General features: G+C 42.8%; 1 protein-coding gene across 1 annotated transcript in view; it reads left to right on the top strand.

Annotated features, from left to right (window-relative positions):
* TRIP4 (thyroid hormone receptor interactor 4) overlaps positions 1-5,211 on the top strand; it is a gene marked incomplete in the record, with an annotated part of 1,109,057 nt that extends 1,103,846 nt beyond the window's left edge. The window contains 1 exon segment of the mRNA XM_044077489.1: positions 4,703-5,211. Within this exon segment, the coding sequence (XP_043933424.1) occupies positions 4,703-4,770 (68 nt within the window).
* Between the last annotated feature and the right edge of the window lie 12,212 nt (positions 5,212-17,423).

The raw sequence follows: 17,423 nt of genomic DNA, 5'->3' as shown, positions 1-17,423 counted from the left end.
ACATGTCACCTCTGAGCAGACGGTATGCGACTGAGTAGAGCTGGAGTTTCTTCAATCTGGCAGCATATGACAGATTTTGGAGTCCCTTTATCCTTTTGGTGAGGAACTTTTGGGGTCTCTCCAATTGCTGCAGATGTCGGGTGAGATACATCCCGAATGGGGCATTGTACTCGATCACTGGTCTGATAAGTGAAGAGTACAGGGAACAATGACCTCACTAGATCTGGATGTGAATCCCTTCATGATCAGGTGGGCAATGTAGAAGGTCTTTCTAACCACTTTAGCAATGTGAGTGTCAAAAGAAAGGCCACTGTCAACCTGGGTCCCCAGGTCCCTGATAACCTCTTCTGTGCTTAGTGGATTGCCACCTATATGGTAGCTTGGGGTTACCTTGTTTTTCCCGAAGGGTATGACTATACATTTTTGGCGTTTAACTTCAGGCCATGGCTCTGGCACCAGCTATCTGTTTCCGTGAGTCCCTTCTGAAGGATATCCGTGTCCGATGCACTTTCCACTATGGCGCCCAGTTTGCAGTCGTCTGCAAACTTTGTCAGCCAAAGTCCTCCCATGCTGGCCTGTACTTCTGAGAAGTAGATGCCAAACAATAGGGGGCCAAGGACCGAGCCCTGTGGGACACCACTTGTGACCGGCTTGGAGTCTGACACAGCGCCAGCAACTCTAACCCTGTGGGTTCTGTCCTTAAGCCAGTTTGCAACCCATCTTGTGACGTATGGGTTTACATTTAAGCTGGTAAGTTTTTCTACAATACCCGAGTGGGGTATTGTGTCGAAAGCCTTTGCAAGGTCAAGGTAGGCTGTATGGACTGCCTTTCCCTCATCAATGGCCTTGGTGACTGTTTCGAAGAAGTCGACCAAGTTCAAAAGGCATGATCTTCCCTTGACAAAGCCAAACTGGGTCGGGTCCAATGTCTGCAAGTCCCCTATATCTTTGTTTATGAGCTCCATTATGATCCTCTCCATAGCTTTGCAGACTAGACTTGTTAAGCTTATGGGGCGGTAATTACCAGGGTCCGTGAGGCCGCCTTTGTGGAGTGGGACCACAGTTGCCGTACGCCACTCCTTGGGCACGTATCCTGTGGTAAGGCTGAGATTAAACAGCTGCCTTGTGCGGGGTTAATTCCTCATTTAGCTCGTGTAGCACACAGCCGGGGACACCATCCGGTCCCATTGATGCTGTGTTTTTAGCTTTAGAGAGAGCAGCTTTCACCTGCGCATTTGAGATGTCCGGGAGGCTACACTCAGCTGGGATAGTTATCTCTCCTTTAGGGGAGGGGGGTGAAGTTTGCACTGAACCTGTCTGCCAGTATGTTGGCAATGTCTGTGGGTTCAGTGATTTTTGTACCATTTTGGACTAATTCTGAGCATATCTGAGAGTTTCCACCCAGGTTCCTAACATAGCTGAAAAAGGCCTTATGATTGTCCTTTGAATCCATGGCAATTTTTCTCTCAAAATTGGCCTTAGTTGATTTTATGAGTGCTCGTAATTTTTTACTAATAATGATCAGGGGTGACTTCCCTTTTATGGATTTTGTTCTATCAAGTAATAGCTTTCTCCTCTTATTGTAAAGTTTGTTAATGGCTGGGGTCCACCAGACTGGACATTTGCCCTTTGTGGAAAGAGTCTTTGTTTTATTTGGGATTGCCTGATCCATGCAGTCCTGGAGGTGTTCATAGAAGGCATTTGTAAGGGCTTCCGCAGCTTGGGTTGTGGTTTCCTCTGGCTCAGGGGCCTTGAAGGATACCACACCAGTCTTGAGTAGTGTGAAGTTTGCTTTAGAGAAGTTCTTCACTATGGTCTTTTTTGTTTGGGGTGGGGGCGGGATGTGGATTTCCAGTGAGATTAGTTTATGATCAGATCTCACCAATGAGGGATATACTTCCGGTGTGGAGCATTTTGTCCCCATGTTTCTGACAATGAGATCTAGTATATTTTCTCCTCTCGTGGGAACAGTGACTAGCTGTTCCATGGCATTTGAATTTATGAACTCCAGGAACCGTTGGGCTAGAAAGTTAGGGCTTGAGTAATGTTCCCAGTCTATATTCGGGTAGTTGAAGTCACCCAATATGATGGTGTTTGGAGATACATTTATACCCTCCAGTGTCTTCAGGAAGGCTGTGTGGGGTTCCTGAGTTTGAGAGGGTGGCCTGTAGCATGCTACAATTTGTAGAGCAGTTTTGCCTATGGTTAGTTGCACCTGGATGGTTTCCGAAGCTTATGCGTTGCCACCAACCTGGAGGTGTGGGTATCCTTTATGAATATGGATACACCCTCCTTTTGTGGTGTGGTCCGGGTTTTGGGGCCGAACGCATGATATGAGGTAAAACCTAATAGTGCCGGGGTGCTCTCAGGAGCCTTGAACCAGGTTTCAGTTACAGCACAGACATCGATGTTCTCCATACTGAGAAGGGCCTCGAGTGCGTGCATTTTGAGATTTAGACTTCTGGCATTGAGCAGCATTACCCTCAGTTTCTTCCCATTTTTGTTTTCTAGGGTGGTAGGTTTAGAATTTGAGCCTTGCCTAAAAAAGGCACTATGTATGTGTGTATGTGTGTGTGTGTAATATAGTAACTCCAAAAAAAAAAAAAAAAAAAAAAACTGAGCAGCCTCTCCACCATTGCAGAACTTCACACTTCTCTGTGCCTGGGGGAGGGTACTGGCAAGGTGAGAATGGACAAGACACACTGTGGCCTTGGAATGTCTATAAATCTTATGCAGCCATGGCAAATAGCATCCAGTACGTCTTCTAATCCCTTGTTTCTATTTCCCTTGCCATCCTTATGCTGCATACTCTAAAGAACAAAACCACACTTTACCAGTAATGAGATTACATTTTTTTTTATTTCAGTGTTTACTCACACTATGTGAAAGTATTAGTTTTAATCATCCATTTACAAGTCTTTTACTCAGACCATCAGGGGAAGATGATGTACTTCAGGAAGTACCATGAAATCTCCAGTCCTTTTACTTTTAGATTTTTGATAGCTCCTTAGTTATTTGGTTTTCATACTTTTTCATAAGTAACATTTAAATTTTGGAATTCCTTATCCCGATGGCAGAACAGCTTCCCACCTGTATCAGATCATTTCTGTTGTCCATTAAAGACATACTTGTTTGGTCAAGCTTTTGAAGGTTTGGCATAATTTTATATTTCTTTGGTTGTTCCTGTTTGTTTGACGTTTTTGATAAGGTGCTTTATAAATAGAAATGTTTTGTTGACTGATTATCCAACAGACTGTTAACCTACGTCCTATTTTAGAGAGACTAAAGCTGTTCAAAACATATACAACCACAAAAACAGCAGTACGCGACAGTAATAACAGCAATTACTGAATGGCAAAACTTAAGGCATGGTGACTATTTAGTCCTTACATGCGGGAACACATCTGTTTGTTTAAAGAAGACCTTTAGCACTGTCATTCAGTCTGGAGGTACAGAGGCAGTGCATCATTTGGAAAAAAAATAGTTCCAGGACTCATTAAATGTGAGTCCCAGAACAGAATGACTGTGCAAAAATAGGGACAGTGTATACTAAGTCTGTGATTGCTGTGTCCTACAGTATTCCATTTTCTGCAATATATGGCATTTGTGGAGTTAGTATATGTATATATGAGCACCAGTGTTGTGGTTGAAAGTTCATTTCTTCAAATGATGGACTGTGTGTGAGATAGAAAATCAGCTGATCAGAAATGCGTTCATGTGCAGGATCTCAGTACAGGGAGGATTAAAGAGTTTGCCCTTTTCCCACTGTAGTGTGACCTCGGAGACGGTGTATATAATTAGCAGGGGGTGTAAAATAAAGTGCAAGGCTTCATCCTCCAAGGAGCTGGAAGTCCCCTCCTCATGAAGAGTTGCACTGGGTTTGATGGGGAGTATTTTAAGGCTACTGGCTGGAGGTAAGTGCCCCCTCCCTGTCCACCTTGAGGGACCCTGTCCAAAGGCTTTACTTCCTGCACATAGTTGGCCTATATGATGTGGGGGGGGGGGCAAGAGCAGGTCATCCCTCGAGTAAAATAAAACCTTTGCAGCCCATTTGTTTCCACCTGGGAAGTCATTTCAGACCATCTATTTCCTCTTCAGTAATAGTCTAGTGGTAGGAAGTCAGTCAGCTTGTTGATCCCTCTTAGTGGCTTGTCCTGCCTTTACCTAGGGTACCTGCAGACTTGTTATTACTGTCTCAACAAGGGGAGGAAGTTTGACCACACACATCTCCTGTTCCCCTGCTCGGCCAGAAGATCCATGCCTGCTGCAGCATGTGCCAACGCAGCCACCACAGGTGGTTGATGTACCCAGCCACTGCTATGTGCCACCATTGCCACAAACCTAACAGCCTCCCCCTCCATCCCCTAGGAAAAGCAAGCAGGTATCAACACCTCTAGTTTATCCTCCCGTACTCTGTCCTTCAGTAGCCCATGTCATTAATTGAAATGGGTCTTCTGGGCTGTAATTGGGTCTTTATCCCTTGACAACACAAGGCTAGGCTGAGATAATGTCTTTATTTTGGTACTTTATGTCTGCATTGTAGTAGCATTGAAACAGTTTAGTATTTAAAACAGAAGCTGTGATTCTGATGCCAGAATCTCCCACATGTGTAATAATCAATAAAGAAAATTGCTATGAAAGTCAGAAACTTTGCATTTTACAACTCTGCAGTGTTAATTTCTTTCTTTTTTTTTCTGCCCAGGGAAACTGGACTCAAAGATTCACCTGGGTGCTAAGAAGGGATTAATGAAGCAGAGGCAGAGTGCATGAACAACACCATGAGAGAGAGGTGCGCAGTAGTGAACATTTGGTAATCATTGTTAGCAATGCATTGATGTATTGCAGATTTGACTTTGTGCTTTAACACCAGTCAACTTTCATACCAAATACAAAGCTGAGGTACTTCATCCAAAGCTCAAACTGGACACTACTACAAGAAGGTTCTTCATGTGTTCATTGGAGAAAAGAAATGCTTAATACGTGACAAGGATGAGCAGTGTGCAAGTGTTAATAGACTAAAGACCATGTCACTCAGTAATGAGCAGAACAATGTGTAGACTCTTACTGGGAGAATGAGCTTGCCATATCCTGTTAGTGGTGCAAGCTACCCAGCTACAGAAAATTGCAAAACTACAGTTCCATTGAAAATTTCTGTATCACTTCACTTGTTAGTTGGGCTGACCTAAATAAATAAATCATATGAAATAATAATGCTGTGTCTCTAATTTTTTCTAGTCCACTTTTTTTTTTCTCTGCCATCTTCCACCTGTTTGATTACTCATGTGCATGTGTAAAGAACCTCATGTGTATGATTAAGCTTGCAGTAACTGGTGGCTGATTTGAACTCTGCAGACTAAGCTGTTTAGCATTTTGACATTCCAGCCAGCTTGAGCTGGAACTGTTCTGTATCATTTCTGTTGCTTATTGATTCTGATGCCAGAGCAAGGTTTTGGCTGTGCACACTCACCCAAAAGACTAATGAGCACAATGCGTTCCTTGGTGTTCAAAGTACCTTACAACCTAGGAGACCTGTGGGACTTGAGGATCTGAGACACTAGTATGACCTGTTGTCTCACTTGTGTACTGAAGTCACTTCCATTCTTTTTATATAGCTTACCTTTTATCAGTTCTTGTATTCTACACAAAATCTGTTGTCTTATCTCTCTCTGTGTGTTAGAATGATGATTATGTTGTGACACTGTTTCTTCACAATGCAGAAGTGTTGATATGCAATAGGCATGACGGAAGTAGTAATTCCTCCTGCTAATTCTTTAAATATTTTAATGGTTATTATTTTTATAACAGCTTTCTGGTTGGATCACTGTTATGGTTTCCCAATGCCAAACACTTTATGAGGCTAATTCTACCCTTTTGAGCCTTGTTTCACCAAGTTAAAAGCATATTAACCATCTTCTTACACATGTATGTTTTACACTGCACTTTATTTCCATTTATACTGTAGATTTTTAAGTTGTTTTTTTTAAAAGGAAAATTCTAGTAGTCTTCTTTAGTTGACTTGTCTGCATAGTTGTGGTGTATTCCCTCACCGGCAGAATGATGTGAAAGATTTAAGGCAGTGAGTTACAGACAGAAGAACTCTTGAGCAATTGAAATCACGTACGTACTTTAGAAAAGTAGTGAGTACAACACTGCATTTTTTAATGTTCAAGAGGTGGTTCCATAGGGCTATCATATTTAATGCAAAAATGCAGTTAAATTCTTTTAAAGATACTTCCTTTGGTCTCATATTTCAATTAACATATAGGGTCAGGAATTTTGTTGCATTACATTTCTACTTGTGCAAATTTAGTTGTTATTGTAAAAACTGCATAAAGTATGATATTTCATCACTGAAGTGTTCATGCCTTTGAAGCATACATTTATACTGTTACTGAGAAAATTAGGGTGATTATTTTAAGGATATTTTAGTGTAGATTTGCATTATTTGTTTTTATTTCTGTTTAAAAGTAATCACAATTTTTATCTGAATTCTTTGCAATTTGGTATGTTTATACTATTTTAGTTTTGAGTGATGTATTAGTGGGTACTGCCTCACTGTAACTTTAAGAAAATAGTTTGAGAGCTACAGTGAACTTGTAGTAGAGCATCACCCCAGCATCTATCCCTGTAATTTAAGAAGAGACTAAAAACAGATCTGATGTCATGTTCATTTGTTTCTCAACCTATGGGTTGAAGCTCAAGCTCCTCTTCTCCATCCCTTCAAGATTACCCCAGATCTCATTTGCTGCTCGTCTGAGAATTATTGGGATTTTGTTGCTCTTGTAAATTTTTGCTTAACAGTTGCGCAAGTCAGCTATCAACCGGTATTTATGTCCTTGTTCACTCTTCTTCCTCTCCTCCAACCTTCTTTTCCAATATATGTGTGTGTGTGTGTGTGTGTGTGTATATATATATATATATATATATATATATATATATTTATATATATATATATATATATATATATATATATATATATTTATATAAATCTAAATATATAAAGTTTTGTAGGTTAATTCCCACGGATTCTTCCATCTGGATTAGTGTCTCTCTCTCTCTCTCTCTCTCTCTCTCTCTCTCCTCTTCTCCTTCTAGTTTTTCTTTTTTTGCCCTTTTTTCTCTCCTAATTGGTTTAGTATGGCTGAGAAGCCTGATAAACCTTTGGGGTTTAAAAAATGCACACCCTGTGGGCACAGAATTCTGTTATCTGATGCCCACAGGGAGTGTGTTTACTGTCTAGGCCCAGCGCACCTAGACAACACTTGTGAAATCTGTGGGGATTTAATCCACAAGTGTTGGCTGACCATCAGAACAAGCTGGTCTTGAAGGGCTTGCTTCCTACTTCCACTCCTTCAACACCTGTCACTTCAGGGGCTCAAGCCCTTGGCCCTTGTAAGAAAACCCAAGGAAGCCAGGGAACATAGGAAGTGTCCCCCTGAGTGTTCCTCCTTAGAGCTGCCTAAAAAGGGTACCACCACCTTCGGATCCAAGGTCGTCACATCCGATAATTGCGGTTTCATTTCCCTTGGCTTCCTGTGCTGCTCCTGTCTCTTCAGAGCTGAGAGTTTTGGTGTGGAGCTGTCCTCCCAAGGAGGCTTCCCCCAAGCCAGTGTCAAGGCCACCTTCGACTTCCTCCTCTGCAGGTCTTCCCATAGCGTGCCTGAGTGTGGGGTGGATAAATTGAGACAAGTTTCTCAAGGCACAGATTCAGATGGGGTTCTGCTGGCTCTGTTCCCTCTGGATCCGTGAGCAGACATTCCCCTTTTCATCTGGTGGCTCCTTCTCTGATCCATCTTCCTGCTTCTGAGTTGTCTGATCCGATGGCCCAAGAACCGAGACATCGGATCCGATAGTAGTTAACACTTGGAGTCTGTTTCCCTGACTCGCTTGGCTCCAGCAGCTTCGGGGCCCCAGTGCACCTCAGAGACAAAACTTAGATGTCTGGACCGGGGGATTGACTTCGACTCCATGATTTTTTGGAGCTGTCAGTTCCTCTCGAGGCCTCGGAGATAACTTGATGCCTACTCCCCCCTCAGAGAGGAGGCTTGCAGGAGCTCCAGAGAAGTCTGCCTCGATGGCTTTGGAGGAATAGCTTTTGCATCCTCGTAGTCCATCTGCCTTCGAGGTGGTGGAGAAGGGGTTCTTCCCCACCATAGTGGATTCCCGGGTTCTCCCACCATCAGCTCCGATCCTCACCCAAATGGAATCTATGATTGAGGCCTCACGTCTTCCACCGGGACAGGTGGTGCTGCAAAGCTCGCAACCTCTTCCTACTGTGGAACCTTGTTTTTCTTCTACCTCCCTGGAATGACCCACCAAGGGAGTCCCCTGGAAGAAGGGATGTAAAAAGAGACACCTGGATTCCCAGCCGGAATCTGTCACTGTGGACACTGACTTCAAGGAAGGGGAATGGTCCTCTGGATGCCCACCCGACGATGTAACCTTTGCGGACATCTTAGAGATCCTCCGTTGAAAGGGTGGATGGTCCTCCCAAAGCCCTATCCCAGAGCAATCTGCTACTGGAGGCCTACAGCACAGGCCCATCTACATCCTGGGTGTCCTCCCCCGGTGAATCTTCTTATTGAGTTAGTTTCCACCAGGGCATGGAAGGATCCGGACTCTGTACAGCCCATACCAAAGCAGACTGATTCGATACTAAGTTTCCCCCTAGACAAATTGCATTGGACCAAAGGATTCCTGGTAGATGCCATGGTTGTTGTAGTAGCCACCAAAAAGGAGCTAGCTCAGGAAACCACCACTCTCCGTTCTCCTAACAGAGAGTCTAGGACTTTGGACAGGTTTGGCAAGAGGTTTTACACTTCATCCATGTTTGCTGTATGAGTGCTAAACTACTTATCTCACTTTACCAGGCTACAGAGGGACTAATCAAAGAACTCTCTACCTTGGTCTCCAAGTCCATGTCTGAAGAGGAAAGCAAGACTTTTTCCTCCAGAATGGCCAGTCTCCAATCGATGTCTAATTCATCCTTGAAGCTGATAGCCCACACGGCAGAAGGCACCACTAGGGCCGCTGGTTCTGGCATTGCCATTAGGCTCCATGCCTGGATGCAACTGTATGACTTTGCCAAACATTTCAAGGTATCATTTGTCAGTGCATCTTTGATGGTTCATCTGTTTGACCCCAAAGTTCGTGACACACTCTCCCACAGTGAGAAAGATGAAAAGACTTTGTCTGCCATCGGAATCCGTTTTTCTACTACACAGAGATTCTTCTCCAGGAATCAGCATTGAGGAAAAAAAACTTGTGGTTCAAGAAATCTCAAGGTCCTTTAAAGGAATCACAGGGAGACTTTTCCCCAGAGATGGGGGGGGGCAGTTAAAATGGTAAACACCGCCTCAAGGGCAGAGGGGGCCCACAGAAACAAGGGCCTTGGGATTCCTTCTCAGACGGACGTTTTCAGTGCTCCTGATGGGTTGCCTGACTGCCATTCTCTGTCAGGGGGCACTTATCCTTGTACCCAGAAGCCTGGATAGCCATCACAAATGATTGATGGGTGCAATGGATCGTATCCAGGGGATACTTCATTCCCTTTTTAGATCTTCCCATGCCAAAGACTTAACTCCCCGATGTGCAACCCAATCACAGGGAGGCAGCAGCTGTAGAAATTACAAAGCTGCTCCAAAAGAGAGTCATCCAGGAGTTCCCTCCTTACCAAGTTGGATTGGGCATCTACTCAAGGTTCTTTTTAGTCAAAAAAGACAGGGGACCTAAGGCCGATTTTTGATCTAACATCTCTGAACAAGTCAGTGAAGAACTCGAAATTCAGGATGGTCATGATCCAATCCATCCTACCTCTCCTGAAGATGGACACTGGATGTGCTTAGTAGACCTGAAGGATGTGTACTACCATATCAAAATGGAGAGATGATCCAGATGATATCTTTTTTTCAGACTGGGAGCCAGTCATTACCAATTGTGAATGCTTCCATTTGGTCTCACCACAGCCCCCAGGGTGTTCACCAAATGTATGGCAGTAGTTGCAGCGCAACTCGGACTGCAAGGATTCCATGTGTTTCTTTATCTCGATGACTGGCTCCTAACTGCTTCAACCAGGCATCTACTCATTCAAGCCAGGGATTACATGTTACAACTGGCTCCCATTCTTGGTATAGCAGTGAACACACAAAAATCACAGCTCCGTCCTGTTCAACTGATACTTTATTGGAGCTCATTTGGACACAACCAAAACTATGTTTTTTTCTACCTCCAGACAGTGTGTCAACTCAGCGAATTCATGTCTCCCTGTCCCAGCAATTGCATCCCCTCCAGCAAAATTAGTACTAAGGGCATTAAGCTGTATGGCTGCCATGATAACACTACTACCTACAGCACGCTTACACATGCAAATCATACAGTGGACGTCATCAGTTCAGTGATCATTACATCAACATCCTCTGACTCAACCTATAATACTGTTACAAACATGCAAAGATTCTCTTCACTGGTAGCTTCATTCCTCAGAAGTTAACCAAGGTCATCCCTTTGTTCTTCCTCCATCGAATGTCATGCTGACCACAGATGCCTCCTAGTTGGGGGGGGCATTTTCTGGGACAGACAGTCCAAGGCACGAGACATCTCAGGTGACCAATTTGCATATTGATGTTCTGGAGATGAAAGTGGTGGTTCTGGCACTGCAAGCACTACACAACTTTCTTCCTCTGGGGACCATTGCAATTCAGACGGACAATATGTTCATAGTGTGGTACATCTACAAGCACAGGGGAACCAGATCTTATGCAGTGTCGAGGAGCAATGAGAGTGTGGCAATGGGTGATCTCTACCAACCACTTTCTAATTATAATGCACATTCTGAGGGAATCCAACCTTTTAGCAGATAGGCTCAGCAGAATTTTACTGATGCCTCACAAGTGGTCTCTAACCAGTCAGTAGCAAACATGATCTTCCTCAAGTGGGGTCAACCTTGCTGCGATCTCTCTGCCTCTCCCCACAACAACAAATGCAGCAAGTTCTTTGACTTGATCCCTCCTCAGGGACAGTCCCAAGAGATGCTCTAATCCATGCTTGGCCTCCTGGTCAACTTTATGCATTCCCTCACTTACCTCTGATTCCCAAATTCCTTAAGAAAGCTCATTGGTTGAAGAGCAAGGTAATCCTCATTACTCCTTTCTGGCCTCACCAGGTCTGGTTCACCTTCCTCTGGTCTCATCTAGTTTGTCCTCCATGGACTCTGGAACTGCTTCCAGACCTGTTGTCCCACCCCTCATGGCAGACTCATCTGAATCTTCAAGGTCTAAAATTGACTACATGGTTTCTCCATTTTCACTGATGGCTAGACATTCCAGGCTTTCATCTCCGGTCTGAGATATTCTGATATCAGCTTACAAAGCATCTACCAGAAAGCTATATTAGAGTAACTGGAAAAGATTCTCCATTTGGGCTCAACATAAGGTAATAGATCCTTTTACGGCTCCTGTTCCTGTGATTTTAGATCTCTTGGCTTCCCTCTTCCAGAATGGAGCCAGCTGTTCCACACTGAAGGTTCAGTTAGCCATTTTGCATTTCCACATTGGGGAAACTCTTCTTCTCTAGCTTCTTCTAAACTATGTAAGGTTTTTCTCAGAGGCACCTTTTTACTTCGTCCCCCAGTCAAGGATCCAACTCCCTTTTGGGATCTTACTTTGGTTTTACAAGCTTTGCCCCCCCCCTTATCATCCAGCAGCCAAGGTAGATCTAAAGTTTCTGTCCTGGAAAACAGCCTTTTTAGTATCTATTACACCATCAATAAAAGTATCCGAGCTTCAAGCCCTCTCTTCTAAATCTCCTTATTTAATCTTCTATAAGGACAGAGTATCTTTCTAGAGCAATACATTTTTTTTTATCTAAAGGGGCTACAGAAATATCAATCAGTCCATTCATCTTCCAGTTTTCTTAACCAGTTTTCAGAACAAGGGAGACTACACGCTACATCTTCCTGATGTTCATAGGCAGTTACGTTTTTATCTAGACAGGAAAATCCTTCAAAAAATCTGACCAGCTGTTCATATCCTTTTCAGAGGTTAGGAAAGGTACAGCAGTTACCAAACTTACTCTGGCCAAATGGTTACAAGATTGCATCTCCTTTGTTTATTCATCAAAAGGTATGTCTTTGTTGGGACATGTTAAAGCTCATTCTACAAGATCTATGGCAACTTCTCAAGCCTTTTGCTCAAGAATGTCAGTTGATGATTGTGCGGCTCTCTTGCTCAAGGTCTCATACCTTTATTTCTCATTACAAGCTAGACATTATTTTTAGGAATAGAACTGTTTTTGTCTCTATGGTGCCTTGGAATATCCTTCCATGAAGGCCACCCTAGGGATGGGTAGCTGGTGACTGTCTCACAGGTTGAGGAATGAATGACAATGACATCAGATAAAGGAAGTTATGTTCTTACCATAATGTTCCATCTGTATTGTTCATTTTCATTCTTCCTCAACCCTCCCCACCATTCCTCCCCCTGCCCTTTTTCTATGTAGACCTGATGGAGTTGGCTTCTTTTAGAAACTGTAGTTCCTGTGTGAGCCCCTGAACCTTTCTCCTCCTCTTTGACTATGTAGGTTTCTTAGGTGTATATTTCTAGAAGACTCAATCTGAGGTAATTTGGGGGACTGGGGCATTATGGGATGGAGAGGAGGAGCTTGAGCTTCAAATCTTAAGCTTGGAAAAGTGGCTGAGTCAGATCCAAGGTTGGAACCGAAACCCCCAAGTTGAGGAAGAATGAAAATGGACAACACAGATGGAACATTATGGTAAGAACATAACTTCTTTTTACCCTTTTGTGGTATCTCTGAGTACAGCAGTTAAGTCATTGACTCTGCCATTTACTATTTTACAGATTCTGTGGTTTTACTGTATAAGTCTTGGATTAGATTTGAGTTGTAATCTTCCTAGAGTCTTTTGATTCTTTCTGTATAGAGAGATAGAGACTGGCATATATAGACCCGCATATGCTGAGGTACATATAAGTAACCTACCTAAATCACAAAGGCTTTTTAAATGTAACTCAAGAAACAAATACCCTCAGCCACCACACAAACTCTTATGTCAAGCAACACCTACCATTAAACATACATTTGAGTCACACAGACTCAGTCCAAAAGCCCGTAAGGCAAACCACCAAACATACCAATATCCTCATCATAAGTGACTTCATAGTGAGACTCACTGATACACAGCTGTCCTGGCTGTGCAAAGAGAGGGTCATGGTTCACCACATCACACAAGTGCACATATGACACAGTCATTGTACATATGGGTGTATATGACTTGAGATATACTTCCCTGGACTGTATGAAGAGAGAGACATGATGTAGATTTCAGAATGTATCTGAGGCAGGTATGAACCTAGCTTTAACCGGTATTCCACGCTCACTAAGAGTGATGCCATAATATGATCAAAAGATAACTGGATTCATCAGTTGTCTTAGTGGTATCATTCTAAGAGGGTGCAACGTATATTGGCCAGGGAAGAAATGGTAGCTAGTCCAAACTGCTTTGCCAGAGATGGCCTGCACTTCTCCACCCAAGGCTTCTGTAAATTGGTTAAAATCTTGTCCGCCTTACTGTCTTTTTTTTTTAGGCAAAGTCAAGTCTTCCGTAATTTTAGCATAACTAAACCGAATCAAGACAACATTAAGGTACTGATACTCCAAGCTAGGAAGCCAGAAGCCTTAAAAACTCCACACCCTACAAGCACTATGTACTCTGGAAAATGTAAATATATGCATTGTCACGGAGATCTGGTTTAAGATTAGTGAAAATACTCCCATCAGTGAAAGGCTTAAATGCTTGTAACTCGTACAAGCCCACTGCATTAGAAGTAAGCACTAAAGTCGGAGGTGTCTCTATAGTCTTGAAAAAAAAATCTCACCTTCAGGTGTGTTAGACAACAAGATAGCAAATTTGAGCTCCTCCATGCCCAGCTTACTGTAAACAAAACCTTTTTATCACATCATTGCTAACAGGGCCCCTTCTGTATTCCCCGATGACCCAAAACTCCTACCTTACCAGTAATGGAGTCCCTATGTATTGAGCCAAACACCATTCTCCTAGGAAATTTCAAATATCCCACCATCAACTGGGGGACTTGTACATCCTCCGACATGAGCACCCAAAGATTTTTGGACTTCATAAGTACAAGCTCCGTGGACCCATTAGTCTATACCCCAACCAAGGGAGATAAAGTCATGGACCTGGTCTTTACTAATATGGGGCACTTCTGCTCCCTGCCTGTTGTAACCTTCTTCCTGGTCAAATTGGACCACTAGTTAGTCACTTTCCCCTTAAGACTTAAGCCAGAAGAGGGGGCTTTGCCTCTTGTTCTTCTGATAATAAAGCTCAGAGAGACTATGCCAGTGAAACCTTTTCCAGTGTTCCAAAGGAAAATGTTTGAGAGACAGAAAAGCATAAGAGCTGAGAAGAAGAACCAGGAGTATGTTGAAAATAGTTGGGAGGTGGAGATCAACAAGAAGAAAACCAGCAATTCAGAAATTAATGAAAAAAAATGTGGGATTACAAAGCATCAGTCACATTTTTGAAATATATTGGAACAAGAAAATATATTGGACTTTTTTGACTTTGTTAAACTTGTAAGGGACTCCAAGTCATATACCCTACTTCATGTCTTCAATGTTTGAAAGAACATTAAGGAGAGGGGAAGAGGAAGGAAAGGGGTAACTATAAGTAAACGTTTTTGTTCTTTTTATAAAGCATGACATATGCTGCCTTTTAGCAAAGCATTTTTAGTTATTTTTTGTGCTATAGGGATACTAACGTAAACAGGTGCCCTTTTTCCTTCTTTCTTTCTTCTTTAGTATTAAGAAATGTAGGCACTGCATTGTAAAAAGGGAAGAAAGCCTGGACAAAAGCATGTTTAAAATAGTTTGTAATCTTAAGGTGCTGAGGGTGAGGGACTAGTTGTAAAAAGTGTACAGAGCATAAGTAAAGTTGATATGCTTTTTCTTTTGCATTGGGGAATGACTGGAATAAGGCCTTAGGCTTGAACTACCAGTTAGTTTTAGGTGGAAGCAAATAAAGGAACACTGAATGTAATGAAATGATCCACTGTTGTCCAGATTCATATGATTCAGAACTCTGTTCTGACTTGGATCAAGCCTTGGCAACTTCAAACCTTGAGTCCTCACCTACCCATAATTCCCTCACCATTTTCAAATTACCTCAGGTCTCATTTGCTTTTTCAACTAAGTGGTCTCAGAGGTGTGAGCTCTTATTGGGAATAAGTGATTTTTCTCGCTTTCTCTTTCCTATACCATCAGAAATTGTTAATATGTCATACTTTTTTCTTTTATTTCTTCTCCTTGCCTTTCATATATAAAAAAATTCCTAGTAGAGTATTAGTTACTGTAATTTGAAATTTTTATAGCTACTACTTCTAGTTTTTTTTTGTACTTACTAGGTACTGTTGCTTAAGTGAGAATTGTAGGCTGTCCAAACTTTTCTCAAAATGTTGTAGAAAAGTTTTAAAAAATGTGACCACAAAATCCCTCCACAGGAACCCCATCCCATGGGCTTATATTGTTTGGGACTAGTGCACTTGGATACTGAATGCAAAGTCTGTGCTTCTTTTAACCATAAACTCTTCAGAACAGAAGAGACAGCTAATTCTAAATGGGCTACTACTTGATCTGCAGTGGTGTCTTCTGCATCTTTGACCCTGAGGGGAGAAAAAAATGAAAAAGATAAGGTAGCTTCCAATTTGAAGGAGCCTTCTAAATACAAGACTTCCAGAAAGGGCAGTGAAAAAGTCCCCAGATCCCCACAGCCTCAGTGGGCCCGTGCTAAAAATGCAGAAGCCCTCGGATCTGCTCTCCATCTCCGTCCAGGCTTTTCACTCAAGATCCAATTAGTCCTCTTCTCTGTTCCTCTAATCTTAAACAATGATCCAGGACTTCATCAGTTATTTCTTCAAAGTCTGTCTGTCCTAGTAAGAGTTGCACAGAAGCCAACATCAGGATGATGCAGAAATTCCTCAAGACAGATGCATTTGGAGGGCTCTCCCAGCTCTGTCCCCATTGATCGAGTCTGGAGCATCACCATCAACCCTTCCATGTTCAATTCAATTGCAGATCTGTTCATTGGAACTGAATCCCTCAGATCAGAAAAACTCCAGAGCACTTATAGTGCCATCCACTTTGGCTCTGACTATGACCCAGTCTTTCTTCACTCAAAGCCTCTCAGATTGAGATGAGAATTGGAGAAGTTGTCAGAGACGTACCTTCCTCTGAGTGTCAGCTCTCAATAGCTCTGCTCCAATATCAGCCTCAGAGCCAGGGAAAGCTGAGGCTTTGGGGTCTCTTTCAATACCTGTTGTTGGAGAGATTTCCTTGGCATCTCTCTCTTTTACTTGGCTTTTGAGACTTTCCATCAGCTTCTCTCACATTCAAGAGAAGAGGTGCCACCACCCCTTCTGGATCCAACCCAACCTTAAACATGTTTGGCTCTGAAATCCATTTCTCCTTGACAAGAACTTTTGAGACTCCAAGTCTTGGAAATACTGTCTTTGAGTTCTCAGTCTGGTTCAGACCTGTCACTAAATATTCCCCAATGGCAGGTACATAGAAAACAGACATATGAAAGGAAGCACTTAGATTCATCATAAGACACTGTCACAGAAGACAAGGATTTGGAAGAAAGGGAGATGTCTCCTTCAGAGAAATTCTGTAATTGGTCAAACAGGAAGGTGATTGGTCTACAGTTACACCTTCTCAGATAGCGTACATGTTCCTGTATGGCTGTTCTACAACCTGTATGGTTCCCCTCCCCTCAATACCCTTATCAGTGTGGTGGCTTAGCGAGCCTGGAAGGAGCCTGATAAAGCAGACCCCATACCTAGAAAGTCTAATAGGATTCTGGTGGTGGTGCCAAAAGACTTCACTGAAGTAAGGGTCTGCCTGTGGATACCGTAGTTGTAGCAGCAGCCTCAAAAATGGAGCTATAGAAGGAGGGTTTCTTTCCACCCCTCCCCCAGCAAGGAATCCAGGGCCTTGGACAGATTTGGAAAATGGACATATGCTTCACAGACTTTTTCCCTTACAGCGCTGAACTACATGGATGGGCTACATTATTCAGTTCCAAAGATAATTGACCAAATAGATTACCAGTTCTCCTTCAGGTAATTTGCCAGTGGATATCCAGAAGACAGTGGATCCCAGCTTTCTACTGTATCTTCTATTTTGAATATCTCCATGTGTCTGCTTTCAGATGCAGCTGATAGGGACAACCAGAGCAGCAGGCACCAGTTTAGCCTTATACTGTCATGCCTGGATGCTTTTGTAATTTTGGGAAGGGCTTTAAGACAGCCTTCATCAGTGCTCCTTTTAATGGTACTACATTGTTTGACCTAGAACCCAAGAGCACATGAGAAGTGAACAAGATGGTAAAACTC

The sequence above is a fragment of the Protopterus annectens genome, chromosome 7.part0, assembly GCF_019279795.1.
Source record: "Protopterus annectens isolate FY-2018-M chromosome 7.part0, PAN1.0, whole genome shotgun sequence".
NCBI classification, from domain to species: domain Eukaryota; kingdom Metazoa; phylum Chordata; order Ceratodontiformes; family Protopteridae; genus Protopterus; species Protopterus annectens.
The sequence above is the reverse complement of the archived record's forward strand: the minus strand, read 5'-3'. Positions and strand labels throughout refer to the sequence as shown.